General features: G+C 31.3%; 3 protein-coding genes across 12 annotated transcripts in view; 2 read left to right on the forward strand and 1 right to left on the reverse strand.

Moving 5' to 3' along the window:
• Positions 1-5,783, reverse strand: part of LOC126865696 (autophagy-related protein 16-1) — a 601,739-nt gene extending 595,956 nt beyond the window's left edge. The window contains exons 1-5 of the mRNA XM_050618511.1: positions 5,314-5,783; positions 4,873-5,131; positions 4,609-4,771; positions 4,398-4,486; positions 1,339-1,477 (exon numbers count right to left, since the gene is read on the reverse strand). Coding sequence (XP_050474468.1) covers positions 1,339-1,477; positions 4,398-4,486; positions 4,609-4,771; positions 4,873-5,131; positions 5,314-5,443 — 780 coding nt within the window. The 5' untranslated portion in view covers positions 5,444-5,783. The remainder of the gene's footprint in view (positions 1-1,338; positions 1,478-4,397; positions 4,487-4,608; positions 4,772-4,872; positions 5,132-5,313) is intronic.
• A 703-nt stretch (positions 5,784-6,486) lies between these two features.
• LOC126865803 (uncharacterized) lies at positions 6,487-7,167 on the forward strand (the record flags this gene model as incomplete). Its single annotated transcript, XM_050618699.1, has 3 exons — positions 6,487-6,633; positions 6,737-6,822; positions 6,972-7,167. Coding segments are annotated over 3 exons (429 nt in total), but the record flags the coding sequence as incomplete, so codon positions are not given.
• Positions 7,168-10,779: 3,612 nt separating this feature from the next.
• The window catches only part of LOC126865897 (peripheral plasma membrane protein CASK), a 262,104-nt gene continuing 257,746 nt past the window's right edge, over positions 10,780-15,137 (forward strand). For 5 of the 10 annotated variants that reach the window (XM_050618839.1, XM_050618842.1, XM_050618840.1 and 2 more), the window contains exon 1: positions 10,780-11,608. In XM_050618839.1, coding sequence (XP_050474796.1) covers positions 11,550-11,608 — 59 coding nt within the window. In that variant the 5' untranslated portion in view covers positions 10,780-11,549. The remainder of the gene's footprint in view (positions 11,609-15,137) is intronic. The other 5 variants (XM_050618844.1, XM_050618845.1, XM_050618843.1 and 2 more) reach the window with 1 other exon arrangement.

Consider the following 15,137-nt stretch of genomic DNA (forward strand, 5'->3'; position numbering starts at 1 on the left):
GTATTAAAGTAAAGCATATAGATACATTACAAAACAGTTTTAATATCCACATCATTTTTCCCCTTTTAAATAATATAATAATTCAAATTGTAGTTTTTACTGTACTATATACTAACACCTTGATATATTTTTAAATGGAGAACAAACATACTTAACTAACTTAAATAACATGACATTGTAATATATTTAACCTGTCTATACTATAAATAATACATATTTCTTACATATACCCAAATAGAATATAACAAAAAATAGACTTTACGTGATTGTAAACAACGCTAAAATACATAATCGTATAATAACACGTACATGAATATTCTAGTAACATAACATGCATAAATGAGAAATACAAGTTCCATAAACAGTAATAATATATGTATTCAATAACTAAGTATATTCCCATTAAGTAGCTTATTGTTCTAGACACACGGAACTAACTTAAACCAATCGATATTATCCTGATACCTAATTTTAGTAAATATAGTGATAGATATTCTTTCTATGAAATCACATTGTTATATAGAAAAAACTTATTAACACTGTCAGAATAACTATTTGTAAAAGATCCATATAAATACATATATCTGCTCTACCTATTTTTGAAAGAAATTGGACCTTTTAACAGCTAATCTGCTTATAAAAAGTAATAAAAATAGTGTATTTATTTTTCGTTGATTTGTAGATACATAATATGTGGATAAATTATATCTATATAAGACATGTAAATTCATTAAACGAAAACGAATGTTGCATATGCACGTCAATATGACAATATTTTCTAATTAAAAAATGGTATGCAATTAATATCAATTTAGTTTCTTTTTTAAGAAAAGAAAAAAAAACAATTTTTTTTAATAAAAATTTTTTAAATCTTGATAAGGTTGCAAAGAATAAATGACGTAAGTTTGTATTATAAATAATTCTTCTCTCTATAAAAATATATATATTTATATATATATAAATATGTCATATCTTTTTAAAAAATACTTTAAGTATTCGATTTATAAATGTACCACGTATTCAAATCATTTCTGATGCATTATGTGGTTCCAATTCTTCTTCAATAATTTAAGAATGTTTAATTGGACATTTAAAATCATTGTATGATTATTAATAATATTAATGCAAGAGTAACATGAAAACAGAATGCTCGTGTAATTGTTCGTGACATAAATTTTGCAAATATCAAGCATCGAGTTTGCATCCAACAACTTTCTTATTTTGTCATACAAAACATGCATTTTCGTGTTACAACGAATTAATAAACATTTGTACTAGAATTTCCACAGTAATAGCGTAATATAAAGTATTTCATAAATTAAAGTTTTGTCAACGTACAAACGTGACGGATACTTTTGTTGGAACCGCAGTAGGAAGACCAGAGATTCCTTCTTTTAAACTGGATCTATCGGGACTAACAGGTCGTGTGTCGCGAGCCGCATCTTCCAACTCTTTCTGCACTTTTGCTTGCCTTTTTCTGAAAAAATATATAAACATGCCCACGATTTAATAATGATTCAATAACTATTAGAAATAAAATATTCTTGCATATAAATACCCAAAGATATCGGAAAGTTGCCCTTTCTCTTTGATCACTGTATTGTTATGTTTCATGCAAGGTAAAACAATTAGTAAAACCAACGTTTCGCTGTTGTTATTTCTTCATATTAACAATAAATCTCCCAATTAATTGTTATTTTAAACGTTTATCTTATTATTTTTATTATTTACATTAGTTATATTTATTTGTATTTAATAATTATTAAGTTTACGTATTTATTTAGTAAAACATATGTTTCAGCATAATTGCTTTTTTTCATTCTCTTCATTTATTTTAAATTCACTCGCTCACTTTACTTTTTTATATTAATTTGTATTATAATAATACATATATAATAAACATGAACACAAAAGCAAAAACAAACGAAAAGTATGGACATATGCGAACGTATGATATGATCAGCTTCCTTTAAGAAACGACCCAAAGCTGTATTGAGCTATAAGCATAATTTTTGTCACGTCACTTGCACAAACTTACCCAAATTTTGATATGGTTTGCATCAAAAAGGCTGTGGGACTGGAAAAACTCTCACTGAAAATAAAATGTCAAGCATTGTGAAGTGCTAATGTAATTGCTACAATGATGGTATCTTGACGTACCCCTTCATTCTCTCGCTCTGTGGAAAGTTTAATATTTTGCATACTATCTTAAATGATTTGTAAATATTTGTAACCGACTCAAATGTTAGTTTTAATAAAATCTCATAATTTTTAATTAAACGTATTAAAATGTATTGTATCAAGAAAATATAATCAATTATTCAAACATAATCTACATTAAATTCAAGAAATTGACATATAGTGTATAATAATGTATCAAAAAACATTTCAAAATATCCAAAGTCAAAAGAGATATGTATTTTTACACTTACTGGTCATAAAATCATAGAATTTGAAAATTCAGTTAACTGCAATAATCTTATCAAAAATAAAATTTAAATATAGCAAAAGATTACCCTGTACATATATTTTTCTTGTTCTATTAATTGAAAATACTGCTGTCACAATGTGAATTCTTTTTGTTCCAAATTTAAAAAAACTTCTCACTTTAAAAATACATATATGATACAAATGCATTATTTTGAAGTGATAAAAAACAATGTTAAAGAAAATATTCTATGTACCTACAATAGATAGTGAAAATGGAATATGTGAACTTTATTAAACCGTTAATAACAAAATACTTTCAAATTAGTATAGTACCATCATGCTAACAAAATTAATAATTCCAAATTTCGTGCATATGGCATTCGTAAATTTAAAACTATTGATAGAGAACATAATTGCTAAAAGGTATCAAAATTATATGCAAAACTTTCTATGATAATGTAGCAAAATGTAAAATTTGTCTTGATTTATTAGTATAAAGTATCTTCTTAGATTATTAATTTAATTTTAGTATTATTAATATATATTATGTATGTAATGAAAACAAATGTAAGAAACGATGAAAGAAACTATAATTGTATTACGAAATTCTGCGACAGAATTTTTGTTTCCTTATCATAATATAAAAAATCTGTTTCATTTATATATTTTATATAGTTGTATATTATATAGATGAAGCATACTGATAAAGTTATTTTAAAGCACGAAGTACAAATGTAACTTCATGTATGTACTACACGCTGATAACTGGGCGTATGTATGGGTCTATAAGATTGAAAAATTTAAAAATTATACATATGCATATATAAATGTGTTTTATAAATATTAAATGCTTATTTCTTTTTTTCTATATTCATTTGGATAATTCTTGAAAAGACACAAGTTTATTATATCTAATAGATATTATCTATTCAAAATGTGAGAGTTTTTGCCGACAGACGGTACATAACATCGTATGCGATCGATAGCATATTTGCTATGATTTTTATTCATTGCTACTGCAAGATATGTACAAAATGAAGCTTATGACATATTAGAATAGTTACAAAAAATTTAAGAATTCTACAATTTATTCCAGATATCTGAAGGATAATGTCTTATTGAATTCTGAATAAAATAATTCCCTATTTAGCTTATTTTAAACACAAAAATATGTATGTAGTATAATATGCCAAACACATTACATGTATTTTAGTATCTCCAGAATGCGATTAACATATCATGCAATTACAGGTAAATTATTACAATAATGAAAATATTTTATCACTAAGAAATAAAATGTCAGTAATTCTCAAATGCAAACAAAATCTATCTATAAAAAATATAATTAGCCTAATATTCTTTCTTATTTAATGAAATGACTATACTATTAAAATCCTCTGTATTAGTACGAATCATACGAATTTTGGATGATGTAAATATATATATATATGTGTGTTTTTTATGCAATAAAATTTGAAATTTATGGATAGTAATATTTAATTAAAGAGCTTCCAATTAAGAAAAGATTATAAATCCTACATATTATATTAAAATACACAAACTGCAGCAATTAGTCAAGCATTTAAGGATAAATTATGAAAGAAAATATACAATAAGCAAGTAGAAGAGATCTAATCTATGCAAAATATAGCAATAAAAGATTAAAGATACAATAAAGATATATTGGAAATGATACAACCTTTGCATGAACATATGGTTTCAGAAAACATATGATACATACAATGAGTTATTATTTACAAAAATATACTAATTGTAATTATATTACAATTAGATCAAAAGCCATCACATTTTCTATTTAACAATACATGATATGTGCAAGGAAACGATAATAATCTTACACAAAAATTTAAATTACTTGCTTTATATAAACAAAAAATTAATAGAAGGAGAAAGGACAATTAATAAGGACAAAACGCCAGCAAAAAAGAAATAAATATGGTACTTACTTCAGAAAATTGTCGTTTTCTTCATTTACTTTCTCTGCATCTCGTGTTTTGTACTTAATCAAACGTTCTATTAATTGGCGATTTTCTTCCTATAAATATTAAAAATATATTAGCATTTACAAATATAAATATATATTATGATCAAACATAAATCATACAAATTATGATATTAGCGAAAAATATTTTACATTGCATATTATATTATAAATACCTGTGTTTTTCTAAGTTTTTCTTCTAAAGATGCAAAAGCAAGTTGCAAGGCTTGATGCTCATCCTTTAACATTTGATTAATACTTTCTAGCTCTCTTTCTCTGCTAAGAGATTTTGATACTTCTAAACGTAAATTGGCATTGAGCTCCATACTTTCTACCACACTGTAAATTTTACAAATATTATGAAATTAATTATTGAAACGTATAATACATATATGATTGGAAGAATTTGCAATTCTGTTAATGAAAAAAGACATACATACCTCGCTTCCTTGATTTGAAGCTCCTTCAACATTTCCTGCAATTTGTTATTAAGATCTACTATTTGTTGCGTATGTTCTCCTTTTCTTTTATGTAATGTTGCTAATTCTTCTGCTTGCTTTAAAAGACGAGCTTCAAGATCAGCATTTACACTTAAACCAGGAGTTCCACTAGCTGCTTCTCGGCGTAGAGTTTCATTTGCTACGGTTAGTTGTATATTTTCTCCACGTAATGTGTTTGCACTTTCAAACAATCTGTTATCTATAAAATAAAGATAGTATTGCATATCTATTAATTCAAAGAATGATATATGTACATTTCAATGGATATTAAAAAGATTGTAGCACATCAAGTCAAAATATAATAATAATAACAAGTTGATAATATATCACTTAAATTTTTGTAACTAACTATATTAAGAATTACATGAAAAGAAATCTTACGTAAACTAATAAGATCTAAGAAACAATATGTTTGTTTCTTGTTCCTTTCTTGTAATTGTAAAATTAGATCTTTCCTCCAATTACTATCTTCCCTAGAATGTGACGATACACCTGATTCACTCGCAGCCATTTTCAGTGCATGAAATATCTCTTTACTATTGTTGTGATGTAAATTATTTGTCTTTTCTTATCAAAGTTGTATAAAAAACATTACATCAAGCAGAACAGTTGGTAGATATTTTGGCAACCTTCGACATACACTGCTTTATCACAAAAAATTTATCTTAGACCAGTAATGTTTCATTTGAACATTAATCACCATTAACATCGAAAAACGTCTTACTAATCACATGACATTCAAATTTACCACGAATATTTTTAATTATGAAAATAGCTATTCTAACCTAAGTATACCAAACACTACACTGCTACCCTGAAATTGCCGGTTATTCGAAATGTCGATATGGGTGCTCTGCGAGATTTCGATACTTCAGTATTTGAATTTCAAACACAATTTCACTGAAGTCGGTAACAAATGATAAAATATTTTGCTGCAACTTCTATTCAGTAATCAATTACGTCATATATAAGTAGCATAGATAAATTAGAATAAACGCCTATTATTTATTCACAATTAAAATGGGATATATTTGAATATGAACAAAGTAAACTAATGTGCGGCAGATGATGAAACAGTTCGCTGCATCGCGTTTTGTTCAGCTGATATCACATGCCATTTATCTAGGTTTGATATTTGTCTTCTTCAAAATCTTTCTTAAAAACAAAATTCTTAAAAACAAATCGTTCAATTTATTTTAAAACAAAATATTCATTACTCTATGTTTAATTTGCATTTTGGATTCATCATTTTTAAACCAATATTTATATTATATTAATTACTATTGACTAGCATATCTTTTAGTAGAATAGCAATCAAAATTGAAATGTAGAAACAAATATCTTTGGCTTGTCTTCCACGTTCGAAAAGTTTTGTTACTATGAAATACAGGAAAAGGAACGAACGATATCACGAAAAAAAGTCAAATAAAGATACGGTTAATAAATTGGAATTAACTAACAGGTATAAATATTTCTTTTAAATTATATGTAATTTTATATTAATTGATTGTTAAGCGCCAAGAATTGTTTAAAAATAAAAGAAAGTTTGGATAACTCAATCATAGAAATAGTAATCAAATAATTAGAAGGCGTCAAAGAAATCATGTCAATAACCGACGTCAACCTGGTCCAATGCAATATGTATTTTATGCCATACTTAATACCGATTTGCATATGAATCGAGGAACAGCAGCGGCAAATGTAAGCGTGATATAAATATAAATTATTTAATAATTGCCACAAAATAACTTTTAAAATATACATACTTAATTTAAATAATGTAAATTATACTAATTAATTTTAGATAGCAGTTGGTTTAATGCTCCTTTATAATATAATAGACACTGACCAGGTGAAATGTCAATATATTGATAGCTGGACAAAGAATGGGTATTATATGCTATACTAATTTTTCTATATTGATGATTGTCTGTAGCAATCTATGATATTGATTTTATATTTAACTTTTAACTTCTCTTGCAAATAAGAGGAAAGATAAACGTGATACATAATTCATCTAATCTATTATGTAAAAACAGACAAAGAATAGTAATCTTGAAGGGATATGACCACAGACATTTGAAATACCTCCAACAGGAAGTAAAATTTATAGCACTCGGAACGTACGCAGTTCGACAAAGGTGGGGACGGAATAAAGCAATCATAGTATTAACTGTTTTTGGACAAAAAGAAGATTTGGAAGATGTTTTCGAAGGATTAACATATTTACGATAGTAAAAGTTAATAAAAAATAAACCCATAATTTTGAATACCAATAAATAAAGTTCTTCCTTTAACTCGTCATATGTATAAATGCATGATATTCTACTTTTATCACTGGCAAAGTGGTATGTAATATCAGTTAAACAAAACGTACTTGCAGCTCTATAATCTATATTAATTTATAATCGACAATCTATAATCACATATGTTACGACCGTTCGCGGAGAGACGCGGTCGCAAGGAAAACGCGTCAGCGAGAGGCGTAAATTCTCGCTACGATTCGGTGAATCGACGCCGCGAAGTAGTCGTTCCCCTGTTTCGGTTAAGATAACAGAGGTGGTTAAATGAATATGACACAGTAGTAAGTTATATTTCAACAACTTATAACGAAGGCAGTTACACTGGTGCGTATGTACGAGATGAATGAGTGACTGATCTGCGGGTGTGTATCCCCGGTTAAAGGATGTTGACCGTTCGAAGGATGTAAAATCAGTACTGTCTTGGGAAACGATGCTGTGTCGGAGGAAAGCTAAGGATGGGTGTGTCTAGCGCACGGGACCATCGGATTTGTTGGTGACGATTTTAGTCAGGAGAGTGAGGGAATAGGCTTCGTTGTTAATTGTTTAAACGAAGGGTCCTAACCGCCCTCGAGAGAAAGTGGTTAGTGGGAGGAAAGTTGCAGCGTACGTGAGAAAAACTAACTTTCCCTTGTCCAGCCGTGGTGAACAATAGTCTTTAGAAATTCTTCGGAAATAGACGTTTGTTTGGTTTGAAGGATCTTTACTAGGAAATCTATGAGATTTATGGAAGGTACTTGAGGCTATTGAGGGTACGCAGTGAGTATCCGAAGACATCTGGTTGCCATCTTGCCCGCGGTGTGTGGCCTCGGCTAGGTAGAGTGTTACGCGACGTAACAACATACAAGGTACAGATTCCATGTATAATAGCGATTTGAAATAAAACTAAAGTCTTGTATGAAATTACAAATAAAGTGTATGGCAGAATGTCCTATGATCAGAAATGAACTATAGAATTTTATACTACTACAATATCTCATAAAGCATTACTTCATTACGCACTAGTGCAATTATTATTTTAATTACTTATGTTGCTTTATTTAGCGACGCGTTACATCTGCTATACAGATATATGTACGTATATGCATATGTACATATACGTATATATATACTTAACTGTAGTGATGTAGTGTGGAAGAAAAAGAATGATTAAGTGAATTTGATTATCATTCCTACTAATTGGAATAAAAATATAAAAATAATATAATGTTCATGCCATTGATAATTTCGAAAATGAAATTATTTATGTGGTTAGAGCGTTAAAAAGTTAACAGCACATTAGGTTATCTTGAAAATCACTGTTTCAACCGACGTTTATATAGATTATGCATAGACGCGTACTATAGATGTATGGAATTTTTTATTTTCTCTACAATAATAATGTGCAATTTTATAGTTCTACACAAATCTTTATAAATCGTGGAACACGAAAAATTATTTCATGTTACATCTAAAATGAGTTATTATTCGTGCTATCTCTTTACAAATTATATGCTCCTAATACGAAATCGCAAAATTGTCTGAAAATTCTATCAATATCTAAGAATTTGTAGTAATATCAATGGTTTTGTACCAGGAGAATATAATTCATAAAGAAGTGGCAGGATGAAATACCTACTTAAGTTATCCTACTAATCTGTTTTACCGATTTCTAGGTTTGCAGAAATTTTGTACTAATGTTTTAAAGCTTTACACTTACTTATGCATACTTACCTCAGAGAATAGGGTGTGGGTATTGGATACAGATTGGGTATCGATTAGGCACGTATTGGACACGGATTGGACACGGACTGAACACGAATTAGGCACGAATTAGACATGAATTAGGCACAAATTAGGCGCGATTTGGGCACGGATTGAGCACCGGGTCTTAAGAAGATTCTGTGAAAAGTATAAAAATTATATTTTAAAATTTGATTGTGAGTAATTAATTAGATTGTGAATCACTAATAGTTTCTTTGATCTTTCACTGACAGGACACAGATGGATTCTGGCAGACTCGAACGCCACTTATTTATATTAAAACAAGTGCCTGTTTAAAAAATACATTGTCTACATATGCATGTAACAAGCACATATTTTAACAAGCATATATTATTTAAAAAAAAAAAGAAAAGAAGGAGTCACAGTTCATTTACTTAGCTATTTAATGTAGCGAAGGCAACTGAAGCTTTGGATCTGGTCCTTTCGACATTTGCTCGGAGACTGGCTGAAACCGATCAACGGTTCAATGTCGAGGAATGTTTAGATTATCGGCACATGGTCCGTCGCGATTATTGACAACTGACACGGGTCCTCGAGAAAGGTTTCCACGTTTATCGCGTACAATATAAATAAAATGTGTAATATCTAACTAAAATGTCCTTAGAGATCTAAAAAAACATACCATTCTATTCTTGGAGATTTAATTGCTGATATGTAATATTTTTACATACAATTCACTTGCCAATTAACGTCAAATTGAAAATCACTGTAAGAAACAATTCAGACAAGTGTCAGTCTTCCTCTATCACACCCGCTTCATATCAGCATTAGCTCCGCCCTCAAACGCCCGGTTATTTTAAAAATTGCTTCGCAATAATTCAGGTACGTGAACTAGATTTAATTCGAACATTTTCGTGAACTTCGATACTTTATATTTTGAGTGAACTGAGGTGCCAGACATTCAAATGAAGTTTAAGTCTATCGAAGCCAGCCGATATTCTTTATTCTTTATTGAATTGCGAGTAATTGACGCGTACCTCATGATAATTGAATTGAATATAATTTCTCTATTCGCCATATCAAATCCCAAAGAGCATAAGAAACACTCTGATTTTGTTCTAGTCGGTATTTCAGAATCCGAGAAACAAAGTTCCAATTTGATATCACGTCGAACGTCTGTCCTTAGTCAATGATATAACTGAAGTTCATATAATAACAGCTTAATGATTCTGTTTATTATATACGTTTTCTCGTTCATATAATAATAATTTACATTCAAATAAATTAATTTTGTTCAAATAAACGGAACACATTCAAACGAACTAATCGTACTCGACATAATATTATATGTGTAATAAAACCTTCAAATGGTCGGTATTACAGAATGTGTGGCGTGGTCACAGATGAGATGTATGTACCGTAGATATGACGCAAAGTGCATCTTTATCGCTTTCTACAATTGAGTTATATTATAGACGTATAGTTGAACTTTAACCAATGCCCATATAATATCAGCACAGATGTGTATTTAGGCGATGATCCTATATTTTCAAAATTGAGTTCCTTCGATGGATTACAGGATTTATCATTGGAGTAATTTTGGATGTCGGTATCTCATGTGCCTGGTTGAACATCAACGAATATTGCAGATATGCTCGATTGTAGCGTTGCATACGATTGGCGAATATTGCAGTCGAGGGGGAAGAAACAAAAAACAGAACTGTTAAAGCGCCAAAGGTTGCACGCGAAGCGGCGCCACGCCCGCCCCACCATATGGGACTTTTATTCAGAGGGGTCAGAGGGGAGGCAGTTGGTCGGCGCAGTCGCTCGCCGCGTTTTATGCAACCAGTCTTGCTTCGGAGCGAGTGAGTCTACTCCAGCCTTTGACAGACGAGGAAAGTGTGTGTAGTGACATCGGTGTCTGTCTGGTCGCTTCTCGCTGATCGCTCTTGTTAATTGCACGACCGACTGTTCCGTCGAGACAACCGATTCGGCTAGATCCGGTTTTCTTCGTAGTTGAGTCAGGACACGATCGTGTAAACGTCCGTATTACGTATATTTTCGTCAGTTGTGTATACTGTCTTTGCCGGCAACAGCAAGGCAAGGTTTAAAGGCGGTGTCGGTTGTGTATTCGGCACCCTTGGCCATCGTGCAAAATTTCACCTACTGTCTACTAATATAACTGAGAGGTATACGGGTTGCGGACTCGCGTGTACCGATCGGAGTGCCAGTGCGACGACAATCGGGCGTGCTAACACGGGTGTATTATCCACAGCTGTGTACATATATTATATGTGTGTATGTGCGTAACGTGCGCGTAGAGGAAAACGAATTGGCCGCTATCGGTGGAAAGAAAGGGATAGAACACGAGAAGAGGGTGGGAGAACGAAGGCGGCCGTGAATCCACTATACGCGGCTACGTTCACGCCGCCGCGTATTTCACACGGCACGACACGAAACAACAGCACACCGTCGGCCCAGGCCTACTGAGGAGAGAAACGAAGCGTATCTGAATACCGAACGAATTATTACGAATTCGTATAGCATTGACGCGCCTTTTGGCGCGTATAGCCTCCTCATTCGGTCGACTTCTTCGACCTCCCCGTTGCTACTATGGCGGACGACGAAGTTCTCTTCGACGAAGTTTACGAGCTCTGCGAGATTATCGGCAAGTGAGTAACGAATTCGTGAGAAAGAATGAGACAGCTGCGCTAGTACTATGTAGTATGAGTCATGACTAGGGAGAGGGAGCAAGTGTCAAAATGCGAAACAATTCAAAGGAAAGGGTGAAAGAGATATAAGATACTATACTTTGACAGGCGAACGATACGGGAATGCCTATGTTACACGTTAATTCTTTGATATGCGTACCGTGTGTATAGCATAGGTTATGCGTGTTCGTATTGAATCTGGGGACAGTTGCGCGCGCGTAAGCATGTACCGCGTGTAGAAACGATGACGTATATTTGTTGACTCAAAAGGGGCGAATGGGTAAGTAACAATGCAAATGCAAGGAAAAGGTGCGTGTTGAATAAGAAGTCTGGTCTACGTGCCTATTCATGCAAGTTTTATTTCAAGTCTTTACAGGTTGTCTCTAGCAACGTGACCCACCCTTTCGATGAAAACCCATGAACCATACTTTTACCTTTAAACTTGAATATCGTATGCGCAAGAAATAAAATGCTGTCCTTATATTTTATTGATGTTCTCACTAGCAGTTAATCGTTCATATAAATATTTTAACAATGCGGTTACATGGTACGCCCAATGTTCTGTTTATAAGTGGGTAGTATTTAGCAGTTACGAAGAAAAGCGAATTTTAAACTACATCTAATAATAGAAAACAAGTATTTTATATTGCGTACTTTTGAAAGTTTCATTCTATGAATGTAAAGTAACGTAATAGCACCTTATCATCGTATCAGTTGTATAAGTGCGCACTCTGAAATGCTACTGATAAAAATACCAGTGTAACGATACAACTAATACATGAATATCATACATTAATATTTGTATACGTTTTTTCTAGTGAAAAAACTTAAATGCCTCCATTTTATAACTGATACAGTATTTTTCTAAGAGTGATAAATATAGGATAAAAAATTTAGCAGTTAGTTCTCATTTCTTCAAATTTTATAACTTTTTAAAAACATAAAATTTCGAGATTTGTATAAAACAAAACCTTCAGAAGAATAACTTTTGCAATATCTGTTTATCTTTGTATTCTTTTACGATATAAACTTTTTATTTTATATTGCAGAGTTTATAGTATTCGTTACAAAGTGAAAGTAAAAAATTTATAGATTATCTGATTTTGTACATTTTGTTTTTTATAATTTACAAACATTTAAAACATATTGGAAATTAACTTTTTAATGATGAAAAAGTGAAAAACAAAATATTATAGATAGTTATTTCTTTGTATGTAAATAGAGATTCATTGTCGTTAAGTGTGAAAAAGTGATTTTGATATATTTCCTATATTTTTTATTCTAAAAATTAAAGTAGGCTCTTAGTATATTAAACCTTTATTAAAACATTTATGTTAAGAATAAAATCTTAAGGAAAAAAGATGTAAATTGTTTATATAATGAAACAATGAAAAATAGTAAGTTATGTCGGAGGAAAGAAATAGAAACAAATGTGATTCTGATATTTGCAATTCACATTCATCTGTCCGTACATAACAATTTATAATTCACGTACATAGCATCTGTCCCTGCTTTGATAAAATTTTAATTTTGTAATCGACGCTTTGTATTACACAATATCATTCACAATTTTTTATTTCAATGCTTGAAATTACGCAGTTTTGTCTCAATGAAATGTAACAAAAGAAAAAGGGTATAAAACGAGCTCAGTAATAAAATACGAACCTACATAGAACTGCGCATTGCCCTGATACTTTATATTATTTTTCAAATGTGATATACTGAATCATATATAGGCTACGAGCAATACTGTCACATGTTTATAGATAACACGTTAGTTTCAACTTCACTCTCGTTTGATGGAACATTTCAAGAGCTTCAGATCGTGTAAAATCCTGTGACGAACATGCTATTTCGAAATCCTCGTTACATGACCATAAACCCTCTAAGAAGTAAATTCACATTAACTTCCATTAATTCCCTTTGCTTTCTTTTTCTTTTCCGTAGCACATGAATTTTAATGTTGATTAAAAATTCGATTTATCCGAGTGAGCACTTCGACGAAAAAAAATTGGAATTTCAAGAGCTTCAACTGGCGTAAAATTCCGTGATGAACGCGTTATTTTGAATTTCTTGTTGCACGACCACTAGTCTTCTAACGCTAACTATTATAAATTTGAGTGAACTTCCATCTATCGCTTATTATAATTTCATTTCTCATTTCTTCTGACTGTATGCGAATTTTAATGTTTGTTAAAAGTCCAATTTATTTGAGTGAATGCATTGACGAGAAGAAATTGGAAATGTGTATCTGAGAGGCAGGGAGAGGGAAAAAAAGCGTGGAAACGTTGCAGCACATACGTTTCCCTGGGCTCGATCGAGCGACCCCGGAAGAGAAGAGTTCCAATAAATACACGAAATTGCAGTAGCAAGCCTTAACGCTGGCACATACCAGGTAAAATGCAACTTGGCCAACACTTCTTTTACGATGCTCGCCCTACTTTTCATCCCCCTCGTAACTCAGTCGTCGAGGGTCGTGCATACAACGGCTCTGTCTACATGTTTTCTGAGAAGTTAGAGTAAATTCTTGATGATGGAATTTGCCCTTGAACTTAATTGCAGCTGGTTGTCCAGCGTGTTGGACTTAGAAAGTAGCGGAAGCAATCGTTATCATACATTTCTCTTGATGCGTTTGATATGGCACGTATGCTTTTTCTTCAATGGATTTGTTGGTTGAGCAAATATCAAGCTCAAACGATCAAGTTCAATGTAATGAGATACTGAACAAGGAAAAGATCGAGGTCGAAGTGGTCGGTACGCGATAGGAATTGTATACGAGAGAACACGCACTCTTGGGAACATTATATTTATATTTCGGAAATTTCTATATTTGTAGTATAATGGAGAGACTGCGCAATGTTGTAGCGTTATTTTTTCAGTTTCATGCGATTTTTAAAAACAGTACCAAATTGTATATCGTCGAAAATATTATTTAGTATTTGCAATATTTTCTAATATTTTAACATACTGGAAGTTTAATTTTCTTTGTAAAAATCAAGAAATATAGTGAAGTTATACGTGGAATACATGGAATATGATTGTTAAATACCATATTTTATCATTATTAATTCCATGAATGCTCCGTTTTATTTAATAAGCTTCTTGTGATATCAAACGATACTCTATATGTAATATTACGTTATATAATTTTGCAGAATTATTTTTTACAATGTCTTTGCACAGAGATATTTCTCTTACGTAAATCTTTCTTTATAGCGATACAATAGGTTGTATTAAAATATTTTCTACGTTACAAGTACATATGTACTTAAAGTTTGTGCATTGTGCATTCATCACAGAGCGCACCTTCGAGCGCTCTATAAATACAAAGCCGTTTTAATGGGTTTTCCCTTCTAAAGGATTATTTGTATCAAGCAGTTTCCTCCCCAAAGTGCAAATTTCTCGCTAAAGTTTCTCATCATTTGGGTTATCCGAATAGATACTCTACATAAGTTCTATAATTATATCTAAAAGCAAAGTAGAACAGCAA

This window comes from Bombus huntii, chromosome 5 (genome assembly GCF_024542735.1).
Source record: "Bombus huntii isolate Logan2020A chromosome 5, iyBomHunt1.1, whole genome shotgun sequence".
NCBI lineage: Eukaryota > Metazoa > Arthropoda > Insecta > Hymenoptera > Apidae > Bombus > Bombus huntii.